Here is a 21,555-nt window from a genome sequence, read left to right as displayed (position 1 = left end):
TCCTTCACCATGTCTGCAGTCAAGCCCTTTTTCATGTTTTAATGAATGTTCTTTCCTCTGTTTCTTATGAATTAAATAGCTTTCTACGACTTACTTTCTTATCTTATGCATGCTTTGCATGAAAACTAATATGACAAGAGTAACAGTGGAGTAAGAACACTGCTGGAGTTTTGTTTTTCCAGTAAAGTGCATTTCAAAGTTGCACTGTAATTCTAGCTCTCCTCTTCCTGAGACATACTAATTTTCATCTGTAAATGGAAGCTGAGATATTCTAAATTATATCTATTTGGATCTTCTAATTTTACTTTTAAAAAAGGTCCACGGAATTTTTTTTCTTACTCCAATTTTTTTGTTAGACACTTCTTCATTTTCCATACAGCTTTTACCAAACCATGAATCAAAACTTTTGCATTTATGGAAGAATTAGAGAATCATCTTTCTTTACCAGTTGTTCCCTCTCAGTCTCCCTTAGCTACGATCACATTTTAGTTTTCAAGCTGCTAGCTAATTATTTGCAATCTGTTTCAGAATATGTATTAGCAGTGCACTTTAGCAAAAAGACTAAATCACAATCAAAACCCAAAGTGGGTTTTAAAGCTATTGAACAAAATATAAATTACATAGATAATGCCATTAGAAGTTGGGAGAGGCATCAAATGGTTTATTTCTTTGAGTAAGTGTTCATAATGTCAAATATTTATTTGATTCTACATACTTCTACTAATTATACGAAATTGATTAGTAAAAGTAGCTCAAGCTCTCCTCACTCTGTACACAGAAGAAAATGAGATATACAAAATAAGAAAATAAGATCACTTAGAATTTTTCAACATTTTGAGCTACAAAAGATTAAGATTTGATTAACTTTTTGTCAAACTGTTGGATTTCTTTTACGAAGACTATGGGGAGGAAGCCTTACTTAATGAAGATGAATATGTTTCTTTCTGACTGACGGCATTTTCAAAAATGTGAGATTACTGAATCAGAATGTTTCTTTTCTTCATGTTCACTATGTCCAAACATTTTGTTGTTCATACTCCAATCTCCACTCTTCAGAAACAACACATCAAATCTCCTAATGCTCAAATAAAAGGTGAAATAATTTTAATTGGAAACTTGACTGCAAGTTACTAATAATGGGAACTGACAGATTTCTAGCATCTTCACAAAAAGCAGATACACTCTTGAAAGAAAACTGAAAAAGAAAAAAACTCCACACATTCCACCCCCCGTAATTCTAAACGGTACTAAACTTGAAGCATGTTTTTAGCTAAGTCATCTATAAAGGAAACCTTTCCCTTCTGATGTGTAATAATTTTAATTTAGGTGTTGACATAAAGCATTAGAGAAGCACATGATATCAGAAAAAGCACTGTACCAAATAAAATCTTGGTAACAGCTAGCTTTAAAAAATATATGTTGTGACAGCTTTACAGCCATAAAGGTGTTAGATCACAACATAAGAAAATTTTGGTTTATTTAACTTATTGGTATAAGCTTGTACTTTGGATATGAAAAACACATTCATATGCCCAAAAGACTGCCAGCTTCTCTCAGATGTAACAGTAGATGCTATCTTTCCTTACATTTAATGCTGAAATGCAGCTACCATACATCTTTTCACTAATTTGCTACTTTAATTTTTCCATTTCCTACTAGAATCACTGACTGCTTATAAACTTCAGAAACAGTAAGTTTTTATGAAATCTCTTCTGTTCTATACTGTTGTGTTTGTTACATCTTTTTGATGCATACAGTGACTTCTACTTCTCAGTGACTGCCTGTAGCTTTACCTAAAATAGTTGAAGGAATGTAAAGAAACCAAAATCTTTTCAGAGAGCATTATTTTCTCCCAAATGCAGATATGAGAAAAAAACCCATAAAATTTAAAGAGGGGTCATGGATAAGACATGACATTCATACATTGACCACTACAAAGCATGAAGAAATAGTTATTTAAAAAAGTGGTGAGCTTTCATTCTCCCAAATGTTAGGAATTTATTTTTTCCTGAAAAAAAAATTAATTTTTAATTTGAAGATCCAAGCCCTGCACTCTACTTGAATCTCCATGCAAGCAGCATTTAATTTACCTCAGTGTATTCAGAGACTTTAGTACCATGAAAACCAATTAAAAAATATAAAACTTACTCAAATTCTTAGTCACCGAGTCAGTAACAATTTGTAGAAGTGAAGGACTACAAGCCTGGGGCAAAAAATTCTATAAAACTTATAACAATACATTCTTTTCTTATGTAAAGTCTCATCTTAAACTCTTTCCTTATTGTGAATTTGATGTGTTAAAAAATAAATATGAAAGTACTCTTGTATTCTTGTTCATACCATTGTTGAGCTTTGATTTTTATCTGCCATGAGTTAGCTTACATAACTGCAATTTAGTCTGCTCTTCACTCTACCTGTGTAATAAGAATCCATGCTGGAATTATGGGATGCACATAACTGCACATCAATGCAAACTACCTCCATGAATGGGTCATTGTCTTTCTTAGCTGAGGGACAGCAGGTCTCAAACTGTTATGATCTAAGTTGTTTGTGGGCTTCTAGAAAAACAATAATAATAGTTTCTAATACTTACAGTTTATACAAGAGAAAAGCATAGTTCTAGGCTGTTCATCAATATTTGCTTGGAATAGCAATCTATATAACCATGGAACAGCAGCAATGATCCATATGTTATTTATTAAAAAGCCCCACTGTTTTTGGCGGACAGTCAACAATAAAATACGTAACTCACTTCACTGGGCTTAGTTTCTTTCCTGTGTTGCTTTTGTCCATCAAGATACAATGCCTGCGAGGATGGATCAGGACCTCATCTGTGGCATGGCACATTACCCCAGCTGTTGATCTTTAGGTTTGTAGCACTACCAGTACATTACTATTTTAGGTAGAGGTGGCTGCATTTGGAGACTTTGTGTGTCTCTCTTCAGAAAAAACTACACATTACCAAGGATGCTGGAAAAGCACGAAGAAGTCAGTGAAAACCATTGCCTCTTCTTAGCATACCTCTTAGTCACCAAACGTGGCCTGACACACAAAGCAGCAGATGATCCCCTCTTTTGCAAAATGCGCACTTAATGCACAACAGCTCATGGACTTCTGCTATGCTGAGATTATTCTATAGTATCTGTACATTCTGAACGTATCTTACAGACAAGCAGCTTATTCATATACATTTCACTTAAATAAAGAAATATATTTACAGCACAGCCAGCTAAGCTGGTCTTCAGTAAAGCTATATTATGACAGTGTAGCTACACTAGTCTATATATTCTAGCTTCAAGATGACCACAACAAATTTTAGAGTACATACACTGAGACAATCCTGACATATTGTACTTATCCAGTAGCTCCTGAGTAATTTTCCCTTCTTTCCAACATATGAGTGAAGTCTTAAGTAGTTTATAATACAATCCATGACAGAAGGCAAGCAGAGTTTCTTCCTGACAAATCCCTAGCAAATTTGCAAGGCTGCTTATCCCATTGGTTATTATTAGCACCAAACTGTGTAAAAGACAACTGAAAAGTAGAAGAGGTCAGGTCAGACAACGCCCTCAAAAGCTGTGATCACAACAGCATGAAAAAACTGCAGCTAAAAGTAATTAAACTCTAAAGTGTTGGGGTTTAAAGGCCTGCAACAGTAGCTCCAGATGCAGCTCAGAAAGCCGTAGCTTTTGCATGCTATTTCCCTCAGATAAAACTTCCACTAAAACCACAACTGCAATTTAACAAAGGTAAATCATGCATTTGGGCATGAATCCATCATTCTTAATACCAGTTAATCCAGTTCATAATCAGTGACAGAATTAATCTCCTGATTACAAAAGTCACCATGTAGTAACAATAGTTAGAACAAACCAAAAGCAAAGACAGACAAGCTTTGGCTCAGAAGCTCCTCATGCCTGAAATTTCTCCCCTCCTTGTGTCAGCTAGTTAAAAAAGATACTGCTTCTTACTTGTAACCACACAGCCCTGTAATGCAGTATTGCCGCTGGTAGGGACAGCCACAAGCTTTGCAGTGAACTTGAGAGGCCCCAGGGCTGAGGCTGGCCATACTTGCTCTGGCTGAACCTCCCCTGCCCTGCCTGCTGCTTGGTTTTACTTGGTTTAGCTGTGACAGCAAATTTTTCTAACCGACCAGACGTCTGCGGTTAATTTGTTTTACTTTTGTTATCTTTGTATGGTACAACCATTGACAGCCGTTATTCCATGTAGAATGAGATATTTACAACTCTAATATGATGAACTAGTGTAAAGAAGTACAGGCCTACTAAAGATAGCAGAGGGATTGAGAAATGGAGACCCGGGACCCAACAGAGAGGAATACAGGCATGGGATCCCATGAGACGGGGCAATGGGTTGGCACTGGAGACTACAACAGTTATGAGCAACTTCCCAGGGGTCTGTTAAAGAAATGCAGACTTGGGCCTGGACAGAACTGGTTTTAAGGGTAACAAATAGAACAAAGAAACTGTACCTTACATACAGAAAAGGTACCACATACAGTAATTCGGATGTAGCATGAAGCTGCAGACCAGTGAAGAAAGAGCAAAGATATAAAAGTGTGTTACCAAACATATAAAAATGACCTCAGGTGGATTCTTGGGTAAAGAAAAAGAAACCATCAACATGAATGTCATATTGATTCCAGCGAAGGACTCGAGATGCTGGCAAGCCACAGTAACATCCCCCACCACCAGACCCCAAGGTGAGTTCCCAGCCCACAGACGCCAAGGCACAGTGCCACAGGCAGAACTGCAGGAACTGGGGAGGAACAAGTGAGCGAGTATAACAGCCCCAATGGCAATATTATGCTTTCTTTTTAATTTAACAATTAAATCTGGACTAACAATAATCACACTCTTAAGATTTCAGTTATATGAAGAATAAATTAGTGGATTTACATACATAATGTGTGTTTCTTCTTTGCCCATAAACAAGATTTGAGTATAAGACCCTGCAGCCTTGCTGCTAAACGGCTCTTAAAACCATTAAGGCTATAGCACCATCAGTGCAATACTACTATTTCAGAAAGAATAAACAATAAATGTAACAAGGCCAGGGACTGTGAACTCTGCAACTGCAACACAGAAGCACTTCAGTCTTCATCTCAAAGCTTATTGTGCTCTAAACGTAAGTTCAACAAGTTAAGTACAGAATCTAAAAATTGCTAAGTTATTTTGAGAACATATCCAGAGCATGAGTGGTTTTGAACACTGAAATCAGAGTTTCTACCTTTCCCAAGTTGGAATGGTTTATATTAATATTTGATCTTCATTTCTCTTACAGTCAACTCAAGGAAGTGAATGAGAAAGCTGGTGCGGATACAGTATGAGCCACACATAGTCAAAATGGTCTCCCACTATTGCATCCCTTGATCTTAATTGTGGGGATTCACAGCTAGTCAATCACAGCAACTAAATATGACTTTACATTAGATCTACTATCTTTTAGTACAGACCTGAGGGTATGGGATTAGGACTGCCCCTTTTTCCCTGTGTTTCCTCTTTCCTTACTTTAAGCAACTTCTCCAGGGCCCCATACTTCCCTAACAAAGGCCACAACTGAGACCTTGTAGTTACTGCATGCCTTGTCCAGCTGTGACTTCATTTCACTTCCTTCTCTTCCTGCTTCACTTTGGTACCAACACTTTTGATACAAACACTTTCAGCTCTCCAACAGCCAGTTGAGGAATCCATAAGCAGTCTGAGGATAATTGTTGTTATAAGTATCATCATAGAAAGAATGACTGAAATCCAAATACATAAATGCATGATAAGACACTTGAAGGATTTACAGTTTAAATATAAACATGACAGTGAAAAAAAAAGAATTATAAACTAGTGTACACATGAAAAAGAGACAAGCATAGATTAAGTGAACTAAGGTCACAAGTTAAACCTTTGAAGCCTAGCGCCTTCACTACAAGACTGACAGTTGCTAGAGAACATCAGTATAGACTTGAAAACTCAAGGGTGCAGGGCAAGATAACAGCACCTGACAGCATAGTTAAACAACACAGTATCTCATGCACCTGTTAATCCTGAGTTCAGATTAACACTGGGAGCATGAAAGCAAACTCACTTCATGAAAACTTACCACTAGTCACCTTTCTAAGACAACACTTCCATGTTTTAAAAAAAGATACAAATGAACTGGTGATGTGTCAAGTTATAAAATGAAGCAAAAAGGCCAATAATATTTTTTCCAATGGATCAGGATCATTTCCAAGAGGATACTGAAGTTTTGAAGATGGCTACATGGTCTTCCCCTATGTAAAATGAATGTGAAGAGAAATGAAATAAAACTGGAGGAGCCACAAATGCTATTTCTGTCTGAGATCTTTCAGATAGAAAACTATTATAATCTTCAGACATTAGCAAACAACACAAACATAGAACAAGACATACATAAAAGGGAATTTATAACAGAAATACTTCAACTTCTTAGCTACAGCAACAATAACAAGAACCATTATTAACATTAATATTGGCAATTCCTAGACTTAAGTAGTTATTATCATACCCTAACAATATACCGGAAACCTAAAAATCCCCCACGAACACAAACATGTGCACAAACACACACAAAATGCAAGTATCCCCCTCACAGGCATGAAGAGCTTTCCCTTGTAAAGGAGCCGGAGGAAGCTGGGGTCCCTGTGCTGTTACCAGGGCAGCTCAGTCCCGCAGGTACACCACGGAGCCTGCCCACATCAGTGCCCGCCTCCAGGGGCAACTGCCGCTCAGGAGCTCACAGAATCACTCCTATTTACAATCCAAGGTTTATATACTTCAACTTTATATTAGAATGCATTCTGCCACAACACAATGTTTATGGGCACATTTTAGCTTACTGCAAGACAGAAAAAACCTTTGACAGATAAAGTTATCACATTACTAAATAAGCTTAGAGAAGCAGCCTATCTATTTACAAAAAAATTTCAAAGTCTGAACAGGTCTGTTCTCTCAGACTGCTCTCCAGAAAAGCTTTCATTAAAGACAAAAATGAGATGCACAGTACCTTCAACAGAAAGAGCTTAGAACAGATTCACCTCGCATCCGGGTTCTGCTGCACTGAAGCACTTCTGAAAAGAACACCTAAATTAAATACTTCCATTGTCATTTATCAAAAATCTCACTCCATCCCCTCAGACGTTTAAGCTTTTTTCTTTTCGTGAAGTTTTACTGTCTGATTGCTGAAGCATATGTGGTAAGTATGCTGGAAATCATGGTTACAAAGTACCACGGATCAGCTTCCTATTGTAAGTACCACTGTAATAAAATGCACATTTTTAGAAGGAGGGATGTCAGAACGCTGAAGAAAAAGGCAAGTGGAACTTGCAAGAAAAGGGAAGACACCTAGACTGGCACACGAGACAGAAGCAGCCATGAAAAGGAGTGCATGGCAGAGAAGCACCCCCTTTTGCAACATGTCAGACTGTACAAAGGATGTGATTGTCTAGATCCACATTTTCCTGGAAAGATACCACAGCGATGGGAAACAGCTGCAACTAGCCACATGTGCTGCTTGACACAGTCTGAGAAGTAGGCCTGTTTAAATACTCCACGCCACGATCACAGACTCTCACCAGGGTTAAAGAAATCAATGCAAAATCAAAATATTCTCCCCTCAAAACTACTATTCAAAATCAGATTATTTATTTTACATACTTATTTTTTAAGTTTTGTACTTTGTAAACCATATGCTTACTGATTAGACATACCAGATTTAACATACGAAATTTAAAAATAATGTAAGAATTGGTTAAGCATGGTTTAACAAGAAAAAGATCTGAAAATATATTTTTCTTTCTTAGTTATCACAAATTTGGAAAATTTGTACATTTTATTCTTGAAAGCAACATCTAACAAAGATTGAAGTGGCTGGAGAGACTGCAGATGACACAACTGTGCAAATGCTCAAATATACTATGCTTTTGCATCATCATTTCATTTAACAGAAACAAGGAGGCCTGGAATTTTTAAAGTCATTTTAGGGACTCGAACACCTAAGAATCTTTAGACTTATTAGAAAACAAGTATTCAATATTAAGACATTCAGATCTTGGAAACATTCTTTACTCCCATTTTCAGAGCAGCACTTTACAAAATAAGAAAAAGTTTTCAAAATATCGCAATACCAATTTAAATCTTTCTTTAAACAAAACAAAAAACCTTCCCAAAGACAAAAGAATATATGCACACTATACTGAAAGGTCTCATATGTCCCAGACCTATTACGTTTTCAAGCTGGTTCTTACATGTAATTGAGAGAGACAGCCTCCATGATCTCTCTCTCGATCCTGAATTCACTGCTCTGCTTCAATTCCATACTATATTCTAAAGGCTCTGTTGACTGTATGTAGGAAAGAGCTCGAAGTCACTTGGTGCCTAAGCCAAGTGAAACTGTATGAGGACCGCAGAATATTAAAGCTAAAAATCATTTAGGTGCAAATGACTAAAGAAAGATCCATACATGAACTACTGGTCCTATACATCCTATTGCATTAAATGCAAACCAATGAAAACAATTTAATATCTAACCTAAGCATAGTCCATTCAAATAAGCTTAGTATTTCTCAATAAGGCATAAATATTAAAATAGACTGAACTACTATAAAATGTAAAACAATTACATTAAAAAAGGTATCTGTGAAATAAGGTTTACATGAGCTTTACATGTGACTACATGTCATCTATGGAATATTCTAAGATTACCACAATGACATACCTACCCAAAGCAGGAATGATTTCTTGAATACATACTACTTCTCTGATGACAGTTAGTATGTTTGCTCTTGCTGGCCACACAGTATTTTGTAGCCAGAATTTTATGATGAGAAATTTTCTTTCAAAGGCATACATATCATTAGTCTTTCTACTGAATTTCAGAGCTAACAAAAACTCAGTTATTCATTTTAAGATATATTCCTGGTCTTTCTCCCCCACCAAAAATTGCATGACCATCTACGGTCTTCAATTCTGTTCTGCTTTAGATGGTTTGAAGAGGGAAAGCATGGTTGTATAATTGATAAGAATATGCAACATTTCTGTTAAGATTTGTGGATAAAATATTTACCTATTAAAGACTAATATTTTAAATAGCAACAATCAATTCTTTACTGAAAGAAAAATATTTGTGTTACAATAAATAATAAACGCATATATCTTTTAAATCATAAATTTTTCTTAACTGTAAAATTAACTCAAAATGCCATTACTTAAAAGTTTGGAAATCCTGAAATGCTAGGGTTTCTCATTTAGAAGATCTGAACATTCACTATTCCTTTAATCACACTGATTAAATGTTACTGTATTTTTTCCCACTTCAAATTTATTATTACATCACAAAACAATACGAAGGCCAACAGAAACTAGTTATACATACCCACCAAGCTTTGATTTTACACAGGAAAAAAAATGATTGGGTTGATTTAGAAAAACTACACATAGGAAGAGGTGAAAAATACTTGTTTCCAGTATACCTGACTCTAGACAGTACCATATTAAACTAGTATAAAGAGACAGTATCAAAAGAAGTCAGAATGATTTATAAAAGCAAGCCAAACTTTACAAAAAAAGTAGCATAATTAATTTTAAACACCTACTTGCTTCTGTAGCCACTGTTCTCGCCTTCTTTGTTTTCTCCTCAAGCTTTTCAACTTGTTTCTTTCTCTCCTATTCAGCTTTTGGTTGAAGGAAATACTTGTAGGCTGCATGATACCAAGAGGTGTGATGTACTGCTCCTCTTCTACAGCACTTGTAGGTGAAGAAAGGTTCATCACAAAAGGTGACCCATCAGTACTGGCACTCCCAGAAGATTGTCCAGCAGCTTCAAAATCACACTCACTTTCTGTTTCTCTATGTAGTAATGTGGCAAAGGAAGTAACTTGAAACCTTTTTTGTAGTTTGTCAGCACTGGAACTATGTAGGTCCTGAAAAGAACTACCATCTTTCCTATTGGACTCTAATTGCAAGCCACTTCGTGTGTAAACAGGTAGATTTACATTTTGGTCACAGTAAATTGTTCCCGTACTGCAAGTTCCATGTAACGCAGGTGATGAAACAAGTCTCTCTCTGATACTTAAATCCAAACTATGTGATCTTCTGTGAAAAGGTTTTACAGTGCGTGAATCATTCATAGGATAGGAAGCAGAAATATTTCTTTTTTTATTTAATGCCTTTAAGAGAAGTTTTTGACTTTTCATCTCAGATCTGGGAGCTCTTACTTCTAGACAAAGTGCTTCTGTTAATCTTCCAGTACTATTATTTTTTCTGGCCATGTATGAAAGCTCTTGATTTTTGATTTCCAAAGTTGCAGTTACCAGTTCATGGCAGGTATCTTTGCTAAAACCAGACTGAATTTTGAGGAGAGGTAAGTGTTTTCCTGATGATTTTGCCAATTTAACAGTGAAAGCTGGCTGATAGTCAGTCTGACTTTTGCAGAAATGTATATTTACTACCTGTCCACAGGAACATTTTGTGTTGCAAACAAAGTTAAAACCCCCTAAGCAGGCCTCACAGAATGGACAGTGCAGTTTTCCAATTGTCCACTGTGCCTATTGACAAGAAAAGAAAAAAACCCACTCAACATATTAATTGTAAATAAATGATTAAGAAATCATTACTAGATTTACTTTTCTCCTTTAATAAAAGGGTTTACTTTTTGTTTTTCAAACACAGTAAAAAAGACTTCACAGCAGAAAGAAAATCCACCATAAATAATGTTGTGGTCAAAACTCTGCTTGCTGCAGTGATAACTAATGCTAAGAAACGTAGAACACACATTTCAAAACGTAGGGCTTTGAAATATGTTTAAAATTTGTCCACAGATAGAATAATGCTGCAATACTGATGAAAACATTATATTCTTTAAAGCAGTGAAATCAATTTAGCATGTTAATCTGGAATTGTCAAGCACAGTTTCTCAGTTGAGTCTTCTGAATGCTGACACATTTCTTGCATACTAAATACAGTGGAAGGAGATTTCTTACAAAGACAATATAGCTTTTTACTTTGCTTACCCCACGAAAGCTTGAAATGGTATTTGTATTTTGGTGTATGTAGTATTACAACATAATCTATGCGCAGATACCATGACAAATCCTTAATACTCTGTCTATAAGGAGAGTTATTTTCATTATCTGTAATTCTACGAATTTCATTTCAATCCTAAAGGCACTTTTTCAAAAGAAAATACATACAAAAGATCTATAAACTCCTACATATTTGCACAATTATTAGTATTTTCAGTACATATATTCATCTGTCAGCAGAAACATTTCTGAGGATTAAAGTTATGCAAGTGTTTGTAGCATCAAAGCCCAGATGAGAAACATTATTATCAACTCCAGTCACACATTACTCACTGTGGTGCCTGAAGCGGGGTTGAGCCGTGAATACAGAAGCTGCCCAACATTTCCAATTAAAGCATTGCTTTCAACTGCAAATGCTTTTCAAGGTAGTTTGGGAAGATGATTCCATGACTGATACTTGTCTGACTGAAAGTTTCAAAAAGTTTCACTAAAACCAATTTTGCAGTTTCAGGAAAAAAAAAAAAAAAGTTGTGCGGAAAAAAGGTTATTTTTCACATGTAATGCTAGAAAAAGTTCTGGAAACACTTCTTTGAGAAACTTACTCCTGCCTTGTGGGTTAAAACCTCAAAATTTCAAAGTATGAAAGATATGCCTTTCATTGCACCTATGAGAATCTGTTTAAATCTGGACATGTTTTTAACTTGGAGAAAAAAAAATGTCAGTTTACATATGCCCAAAGGCTTTCAAATCCCTGAAAATTCCTTGAACATGCACAGTCTCTCTTCGTTTATAAGGCTGATCAACGTGTGCATACGTCATTCTCAAAGAAGAATTAAGCTGGTTCAGATATTTACTGTGTCTCCCACACTCCATTTCCCAGATGCCATGTGCTAGGCACTAAAATTGAGGGAAAAGCACTTTCTAGTGCCTTTAGTGAGTCCTTCTGGCACTCAGGCACTATGGAATAGTAACCTGGATCTCCAAATGGAGAGGAGGAGTGATTCATGAAGGTTAGTGAAGAAGGGTAGGAGCCTGGCAAAAATGGGAATGCAAGAGATGGTAAGGAAGAAAAAGGACATTTCTATGTCGTATGTGCATAGAGACTGGGAGATGAGGTGCAGTACAAGGGAGTCCAGGAATGATTTAGCGTGAGTTTGGCAACGGACTGTGGAAGCATTGACTCACTAAAAGAAGTAAAAGCCTACTAGTGGAGGAGGTGGTAGGGGGGAAATCAGCAAGATCTGAAAAGGAGCTGAAGGTACACAGATTTAATGATGGACTGCATAAAGAGAAAAAACTGGGAAGAGCTAGCCAAAGAAGCTGAGTGATGGGGAAAAGAAAATGCAGGTCAATAAAGATCACTAGCAGCACTAGATAGATATTTATAATTATTGAAGATCATCTATACACTAATGTGTGCATGAAACCCATTAAGGTTGGTTAAGAACAGGCACAGATGGCAAAAAAGAACTGGCTGGGAAGCAGTGGGTTTTTACAGACTGCAAATAGACTTTGTGCTTATGTAAAATGATTTACCCTTTGATTCAGGAGGCATACAGGAGAAAATAACACATTATCACAAAATTATTCAGAGCCCAGGAGGATCTGGGGATAAGTCAGAATTGTTTAAAAACCCCACATATGTATCCATAAACCCATAGGATCTTTCCAGAGAAGTCAGAAGTGAATGAGGCAAGAGTTCCCAGGATATTAAAGGACAAAATGAATGCTAAGATACTGAAGGTGTTCATAGAGAATTGCATTCTCTGCCTCTGCCACCAGAGGAGCATTGCTCCTCTGTACTCTTGAGCAAGTATGTTAAGCCTTCTCTGAGCAGTCTATGGGTTTTGTATTTCCCAGGTCTCCTGTCTGACCCTCTAGACTTTAATTGCAGAAGACTGGCTATTTACAGCTAAAGATGAGAATAATAATATTAGTATCAATATTCAATCCAATTTTACTGAAATAATATAACATGCAAAAAACTGCATCCTTATGATCAGGCATTCAAGATTAGGCAATTCCGTGAAGTGGGGAAATAAGTCATCACCCCTAATTTTCACACACTCCCCCAAGATTAATGTTTCTGAAGCAGATACACTATTCTGTCTTGCACTATTGAAGTATAAGAGATCATTAATTTTAAAAAGAGTTCAACTAATGTTTAACAAAATAAAACATGGAGCAAAACAATGAAGGAGATGAAACAAATTTTCTTAATTTTTGAATGCTTAGTTTTACAGTCATAACAATTTTTTTCTTTGTGTATCATTTTCAGGGTGGATTTGCTTAGATCGGATGTTACTTGCAATATAGTAAAACTTAGACCCTGAAGTCTAAGCAGAAAGGAATGCAGATATCATTTGCCTCTCAAACTCAAAGACTCATCAGACAAAAACTGTATGGCAAAAGAAAAGCACTGTTTCTGTTTATTACATCTATGCAACAACATTAACCTAAAACAACTAAAATTCTAGATCGAAAATAACTCAAAAGAAAATACTCAACTAAAGCAATCAGAACAACAGGAAAGTTATGACATGGTTTGTAATTTCAAATGGGCAGTTAAAACTCAAAAGCAGTGACACTGGCTTGTCATCAGACCTTTGAATTTGCAGAAAGGTAACTACTTTCTATTAATACAACATAACAGCACATTAAATACAAAAGACATCACATTATATTCCAACAAATGATCTCATAACAAACCCCCATTACAGTTTTATGGAGAAACATGCTTCTTACTGTGACTGTCAACATATGACACCAAGTTGGGCAGGAGTGTTGATCTGCCTAAGGGTAGGTAGGCTCTGCAGAGGGATCTGGACAGGCTGGATCAATGGGCCGAGGCCAAGGGTATGAGGTTCAACAAGGCTGAGTGTCGGGTCCTGCACTTGGGGCACAACAACCCCATGCAACCCCACAGGCTTGGGGAAGAGTGGATGGAAAGCTGCCTGGCGGAAAAGAACCTGGGGATGTTGGACGACGGCTGCCTGAAAATGAGCCAGCAGTGTGCCCAGGTGACCAGGAAGGCCAACAGCATCCTGGCTTATATCAGCAATAGTGATCGTCTAGTGATCGTCAGAATCTACAGAAGTGATCGTCTGCCTGTACTTGGCACTGGTGAGGTCGCACCTTGAATACTGTGTTCAGTTTTGGGCCCCTCACTACAAGAAAGACATTGAGGTGCTGGAGTGAGTCCAAAGAAGGGCAACGAAGCTGGTGAAGGGTCTAGAGCACAAGACTTATGAGGAGCGGCTGAGGGAACTGGGGTTGTTTAGTCTGGAGAAAAAGAGGCTGAGGGGAGACCTTATTGCTCTCTACAGCTACCTGAAAGGAGGTTGTAGCGAGTCTCTTCTCCCAAGTAACAAATGATAGGACGAGAGGAAACTGCCTCAAGTTGCACCAGGGGAGGTTTAGATTGGATATTAGGAAAAATTTCTTCACCGAAAGGGTTATCAAGCAGTAGAACAGGCTGCCTGGAGAAGTGGTGGAGTCACCATCCCTGGAGGTATTTAAAAGACGTGTAGATGTGGTGCTTAGGGCCATTATTTAGTGGTGGACTTGGCAGTGATAGGTTAATGGTTGGACTTGATGATCTTAAAGGTCCTTTCCAACCAAAACGATCCCATGATTCTATGCATTAGTACTGCAAGATATGATGATAAGACAAACCAAAATGCAAAGCCTAGATAATTAATATAATTTTAAGCATTGACAAAATATGCACAGGTGCCCATGGCAGTTATTTGGACAAACACAAATATACTCATCTATAAATGGGCAGGAACAGAATTTCTCTCTTGTAGGTTTTGTGCATAAAAAAACATATAAGTGGGAAAAAAGCCGCTGTAAATGGTAATTATAGAAGTTACTGAGAAAAATTCCCTCAGTTAGAAGGTCACTGTAATATACGTGAACCTTGGCAGAAATGCGCCCTTGAAATTTGTTCCCCTTACTTATTTCACATTTTGAATTATAAAGATGCAAGCAAAAAAAGATCTACCTTTTCAATGACACATTTCACCCACTCTGGAATGGCTTCTAAGTTCACGTGCCATACATTGCAAGACTCCTGAGCAGCAGCTGAAGGTTGTGATCTCTGTTAAAAAAAGAATTATTGTATTGGTATTCAACACTCATGTAAGCTTTTTTTGTTTGAATATACCCAGAAGTCAGCTTCCCAATTTCAGTAAATATTTTATTAAGAAATGATAAAACTCAAAGATGTTGGTGCATTCTCTAAGCTAAAAATCAGGTAGATGCTGTCAATAATTCTCTATTTCTGAATCTAAGGACATTGGACAGACTCCACTGCGGAGATGGAGGCGTTTGGAGGTGGTTTTGTTTTGTTTACAAGAACAGAAGTATGCAATTCCTGATCTTCCAAGTATATTTGGAAATTGATTTCGGAAGCACTAACAGCTGGCACAATTTTCCAGTAAAGACAGGAAAATTTAAGTTCTAGTTTATATGAAGCCTGTGGTCAGTACTGCACAACTATGCCACAAGTCGTTTTAAATTCATTTTCTAACACTTGTCAGAATAACTAGCAGAGAAACCATCGACTCTTAGCAACTTCTGAGTTTTTACTGCAATGATGTGACCAACTGAAGAGAAAACAAAAACTAAAAAACTGCAGCATTTCACTAACTGATACTAAAATAAAAACAATTACCTAACTACCTTTTAGTACAGAAGTGATACAAGTGGAATTAAATCTCTTAATATGGCTTAGAATGTCAACACATTTATAAATATGGCTAAAAATATAAGGAAACTCTGGTGAGTGTTAAAGTCTTAAAATCAGTTGTTAAAATTTATGAATATGGAATATCACTGACTCCTATGTTATGCAACTCATGGGAATAAAAGTTTCATTATGCTGAAAACTGAAAGTCAGGCTATACACAAAAGACAGAAGCTTTTAGAAATTCTCCAGGTAATGACAGCAGATTTATCTGTTTGCCATGTCTATGCTATCATCTTCCTCCTATCTGTGGAGAGTACCTGTACTTGGATATAATTCTGGTTTAAGGTGTTTATACTGCATTCACAACTTCAACATTTGGTTTTAAGATTCATTCTAAGATTTTTCTTTTTTACTCATATTTCAGCTGTGTCTTTGACTGAAGGTCTAAAATTCATGAGGGAAAGCCGACATACTGAAAACATTATTCTTCTCATCATAGTACAATCTTTGCCTCTGAATGTCTCGGTAAGTAGCATTAAATTATGGGGTTTTTTTATCCGCTATCTACATAATTAGAGGAGCTACTTCAGTCTTGTGCACAATGATGGTGGATCTCCACTAGCAATTAAAAGCTCCACCATGGGGCATGGACAAAGATATCTCATTCTTTTCATTAAATTTCTTTCCATGAAAGTAATTGAAATTTCCCCACATGCACACATAAAAAATGCTTCAAACCATGCACAAAATAAAAACTCCTCATGTATAAAGCATGAAAAATATTCCAGAACCTCAAGCTCTGTAAGCGGAGTGATTACAAATGGGGCTTACCAATAATACTAATTATATCAGGATCTTAAAAAATAAAAACTTTGTTTCTACTTCTATTGGTTATACCCTTCTCCAGTGCCAAAGAATGCTGTTGCATTTCTAGTGCATTAATAAAAAAGATCAACACTTTCCCTTCTATTTGCTTTTTCGCATTGATTCAAGATCACAGGATGTAAGCACAGCCTTCCTGGCATATCTGGAAAGACTCTACTCTTTATGATTCCTAGCTGCCATTATAAAACAGCAGGAAATACTCTGTCATTGTTTTATTCCATATGATTATTTTTGTTTATTTTAATAAAGATGAAGTAAATTACTAAGTGGTGTTTTACCTTGGTAGGGCATGCCCTGCCTCAGGGAAGGTTAATCTTCTGAACTATTTTTGTGCACAGACTATCCCCCACTTTTTCAAAATGAAGAGCAAAAGTTTCTGAGGTAGGAATATTTGACACATAGTTAACTACTGCAGTGGAAGTTAGTATCAGTATTTAAAACACACCTTAGAAAGAGAGTTATCTGTTAAGAGATACTAAAACAAAAAATGACTGCATTAAAACTGTCAAAAACAGAACCCATTTTTATAGGAAAAATGGCAACACTATATACTCTACACAAGCTAGTAGTCAAATGTATCATGATCACCAGCCTCCATATCACAGAACATCAAGGTGATCACTGCCTATTTGGCTTCACAAGCATTACTGCTTACATTACTCTCTTCGGAATTGTTCATGTTTTAGTACTTATCTCCATAGGCGATTAATTACTAAGTGAGGGCCAGTCTAACACTTCTCCTTTATTTAAAACTAATGGCACTGGAAAAAGTTACAAACTCCCCCCAGATGCTATACTTACTTCAGATGGTTCTTTTCCATGACATTTTGCAAGGCAAACAGAATTTGCTATGTATTTTCTACATCTCCAGCAACGTAGAACATCAGCCTCTTGGTTACTCATTTCAGCTTGCGATTCTTCAGCTCTATATGTCTATCTGTAAAGATGACACAACATACAATTCAGTCATCTGTTGAAACCACACACGCTTTCCTCTTGAGCCCCAGAAGTCTATCAGTAGTCTCTTCACTATAGAGGAGACTAATACTTTATTTACAAACATTCCCTGATCTTGTACAGCATGCCACCTAGACATTTTAAATAGCAAAGTGAAACAGTCGTTTTTATTTCCAGGTTTTTTTATTTCCAGGTTGCACACAGAACTAGAAAGCAACAACAACAAAACAAATGAAAAAATAAACCAACTTCCTCAATATTTAGACAAAAGACAAGTGAACTCCAGTTTTCCCAGAATAAGTCTGTAGAAATAAGTCATTGCTACCCTACACATTAAATGCACACACACACACATATATGTGATGCCACAAAACAAAAGTGAACGCTGGCCGAAAACCACAGAAGATAGAGACTGTTTTCTCAATGTGCCCCTGAAGGCTTGCTCCCTTAAATTGTTTTATGTAGGAAGATCAGTACTACTGGTACAACAGAGCTTTTCACAGACCTGAACTGACCTCCTTGTAAAACAGAGGCCTAGATTAAAACAACCAGAAGGACAAGACAAATATTTTTCTCTCTTTGTGCCATGCCGTATTCTGATGTCTCTCTGGTCTTCTCTAACATGTTTCCAAAGCCTTCCCTTTTCGCTATGCTTTCTCCAAAGGTCCTCCATCTCTTCCTTCTACCTGCTTCTGTTTCTACCCCCTTGTGCTAGCTACATAAAAAAAATAAGAAAATCTTTTACATCTACTCACTCAACTCAAGAACTGGATTATGCCTACTCACAGTGCTGAAGTGCACAGTGCTTACTGACAGGGAAGCTGGGGCATAAAACTTAAAAACAGTATTAAAAGAATCTCTGTTCTCCCACCATCCAAACATCCGATTTTGCAATTATTTCAACAACTTAATTTCTATTTCATTTTCACTAACTACAGAAGCTCTGAGGTCCTCAGTATAGGCTGTCTGAAGAGCAGTTTAGTTTACTGAGCCACAGACTTTTGCATTTTTCCCATTTTCCCTATATTTACCTTTCAGATTCATACATGCTCATCAATATGTTAGGGGAAGAGGAAACAGGAATTGTATTTCTTCCCCTCCTCCCACTCTGTCTGGAAAACCTATGAACAACACCACAGAAAGCTACTGGAACTATTCAAAGAAAACGACAAAAAATAGGTGAAGAATCAAGCAGTAGACATAGCAGCCAGAGAAACGGTACAGAGCTGATCAGCTTTCTGTTTATTCATCACTCCTTTAATGGGACACTTTCCCTTCTGGCATCCTCTCACTAGTAGGAAGTCCTCTTTGATATTTATATCTAAGTTTCTTACACATGCCGAATTGTATAATATATTAAGCTTTGGCCATTTCTTCTTCAAAAAGATTGCTAGAAAACATGAAAATAGTTCTCAAATATTCCAAGTGAAGAACTAAACACAAAACCCTAAATTTCTGATGAAAACCTGATATAGAATTTCTTTTCAACTAGCTTGCCCCTCACCCCCAAATGCATAAAAATAAGAAAATGAGTACAGCAGGACAAGTGGTTCTCAATGCCTCTTTATTCAGAAGTCACCTGTGATCCCTTCAGAACACTGCAGCCATGAAGTTTACAATAATAATTGCAGTGAGAAATTAGGGCACAGAACTTGCGCATTTGCTATTGGGAGTCTTGAAAAACTATTAGATGAGTGGCAGCTTTGAAGGAAGATGACAGAGAGAAGCTAGATGAGCTGTCATAGCCAACAAGTATCCATACCAGAAGTTCCTGCTCCCAGAAAGGGAGGAACTGACACTTCACTGGACAGAAAAACAATGATGTAAGGCATTCAGGTACACACAAAAATTTGCTGCTAGCTTCTGATCTCCGAAGTATTTCTGCTTAAAGAGACACGTTTAAAAGCACACTTAACCAGTGTTTCTCAATAAAGTAGCACTTAGACGGGAAAACAGAAAAGAAAGTTTAAAGAACTGCCTCTAGGCTTCCAGAGAAACAAAACAGCAAGATGTGTGACGAGCTGTGCCATCTGCTCCTGCACCAGCTCCTGCTCGATTATGAACTGTTCCACCAGTTCGGCTATTGTGTGATCAGCTTCCACATCATGGACCACTGGCTGATGAGACAGGGTGGCCAGTGTGTGATACTCCTTCTCTTGTAGCAAGAGTAGCCCATGTAATTTAAAGGTAATTAACATAAAAATGGGAAAGAATGTTACTTGCAACGTATTACTCAACCTGCAAAAAAAACCTACTGCATGCTGCTGAAGTCAACAGGTCTACCAGATACAGCGAGCGTGGGGTGTGTAAATCGTTTTGACAGGGAACAGACCTCACAGGGCAATGGAAACCCACGGATCTGCGCGCCATCTCCTGCACGAGATCCCGCAGACCAGCACTGCCTGTTTCATGCTCTTGCATATACCAACATTAGCCGTTGCACAAAATAAAGGACTAAAGAAGCCGGAATACGGTCCCCACGTCCCAGTGTAACACGAGCTCCTGACGGCAAGTCACCACGCAGCACAGCCGCAGCAGCTGCGCCCGGGCACCCCCGCCGGTGCCCGGACACCTCCTGAGCCCGCCCAGGCCCCGCCGCAGGGTCAGCGGCGCCGGTGCGAGCCCGCTCGGCGGCCAGACACCGGCCACCTTCTGGCCGCGTCTGCGGCTAGCCGGGAGGGGGCCGCGGCGGGCCCGGCAGCCGCCCCCTGAGCAGCGGAGGGAGGGCCGCGCTAGCAGCCCGGCGCTGCCCCGCACGCCGGTGGACTCCCGGGGCGCTTCGGGTGCTGACGGCCGGCGGCGGCACCGCTAAGTTAACTCTGAGAAGTCGGGGCTGTCGCCGCCGCCCCGCGCGCCTCCTCAGGCAGGCACTGGGCTCGCCCCAGGACGGGCAGCCCCGCCGCTCCTCCAGCTCCAGGCAGGTGTCCCCACCTCAGCGCTCACCCTTAGTCCCCAGCGCCCCGCTGCCTGGCAGTCCCCCCAGCACAGGGCCCGGCTCGGCCCAACGGGCGGCGGCGGCCGCCCCCGCCCCGCTCAGCTTACCGGGCCGCGCTGTGCGAGGCTGCGAGGAGGCGACGCCGCTGGGGCGAGCGGGAGGGCAGGCGGGGAAGGGGTTGCGCAGCAGCGGCCGCGTCGGCTAACGGGAAGAGACGGGAGACAAACGGCGGCAGAAAGCGCTCTGCTAGCGCGGCGCCTGCCCGGCCGTGCCGGCCGTGGAAGTCACCCGGGAGCAGGCCAGTCCTCTCAGGCTGCTGCTGCGACCCTCGTCCCCGGCGGAAGCCGTGCCCACGGCCGGCTGCACGGCCAGCCCTCCTGTCGCCGGGGAAGAGGGCTGCGGCCGCGCCAGCCTGCGCCGTGCCCAGGCCTGAGGGTGGCACGTCCTCCCGTCTGCTGACTCGGAGAGATGGAGCCGGGGTGGGGTCAGCCCCGGAGGCAAGCTCTGGAAAGGGTGAAAAGCCGGGCAGTGAACTACGGGAAACTGAATGAAAACTTTTAAATAAAAATTGGGACAAAAAAGTGTGTTCCTTCAGGCCCGAGGAACAAACCCAGACCCAAAGAGCTTACAGCCAAAGAGCGGGGCTCGGAACATCAGAGGGACCGACAAGTGCCAGCAAGCAATCACATACTGGGCAGGGTGTCATCAGTAGCCCCTGATTATAGTAGTAGCCAGCAAGAGCAAAGAGGAAGCTTTACATGAAATATGGGGGAGGAAATGAAGTAAACTTGTGAACATTTGTAGGGAATTGCTGCAAATAATGCAGGGCTGCACGGGAGAAAAGGCAGGCACACCGCTCTGAAGACTGTGGGCAACAGCGAGCAGCATCGTGGGCAACAGCGAGCAACATCATGGGCCCCTCGCTGGTGAGGATCTCTATACCTCGTAGTGAATAAAAGCTGGTAAACTAGGTGGGCAGGGTTTCCACCTCAATAGTATTTTGGCCTTTTGTGATGATAGCCTGACTTGATC

The 21,555-nt window shown here is 39.2% G+C and overlaps 1 protein-coding gene across 1 annotated transcript in view; it reads right to left on the bottom strand.

Moving 5' to 3' along the window:
* Window positions 1-20,705, bottom strand: part of RNF180 (ring finger protein 180) — an 84,683-nt gene extending 63,978 nt beyond the window's left edge. The window contains exons 1-4 of the mRNA XM_068422788.1: window positions 20,631-20,705; window positions 17,433-17,568; window positions 15,060-15,155; window positions 9,626-10,576 (exon numbers count right to left, since the gene is read on the bottom strand). Coding sequence (XP_068278889.1) covers window positions 9,626-10,576; window positions 15,060-15,155; window positions 17,433-17,534 — 1,149 coding nt within the window. The 5' untranslated portion in view covers window positions 17,535-17,568; window positions 20,631-20,705. The remainder of the gene's footprint in view (window positions 1-9,625; window positions 10,577-15,059; window positions 15,156-17,432; window positions 17,569-20,630) is intronic.
* Between the last annotated feature and the right edge of the window lie 850 nt (window positions 20,706-21,555).

The sequence above is a fragment of the Nyctibius grandis genome, chromosome Z (genome assembly GCF_013368605.1).
Source record: "Nyctibius grandis isolate bNycGra1 chromosome Z, bNycGra1.pri, whole genome shotgun sequence".
NCBI lineage: Eukaryota > Metazoa > Chordata > Aves > Nyctibiiformes > Nyctibiidae > Nyctibius > Nyctibius grandis.
This window is presented reverse-complemented; position numbering and strand designations above follow the sequence as displayed.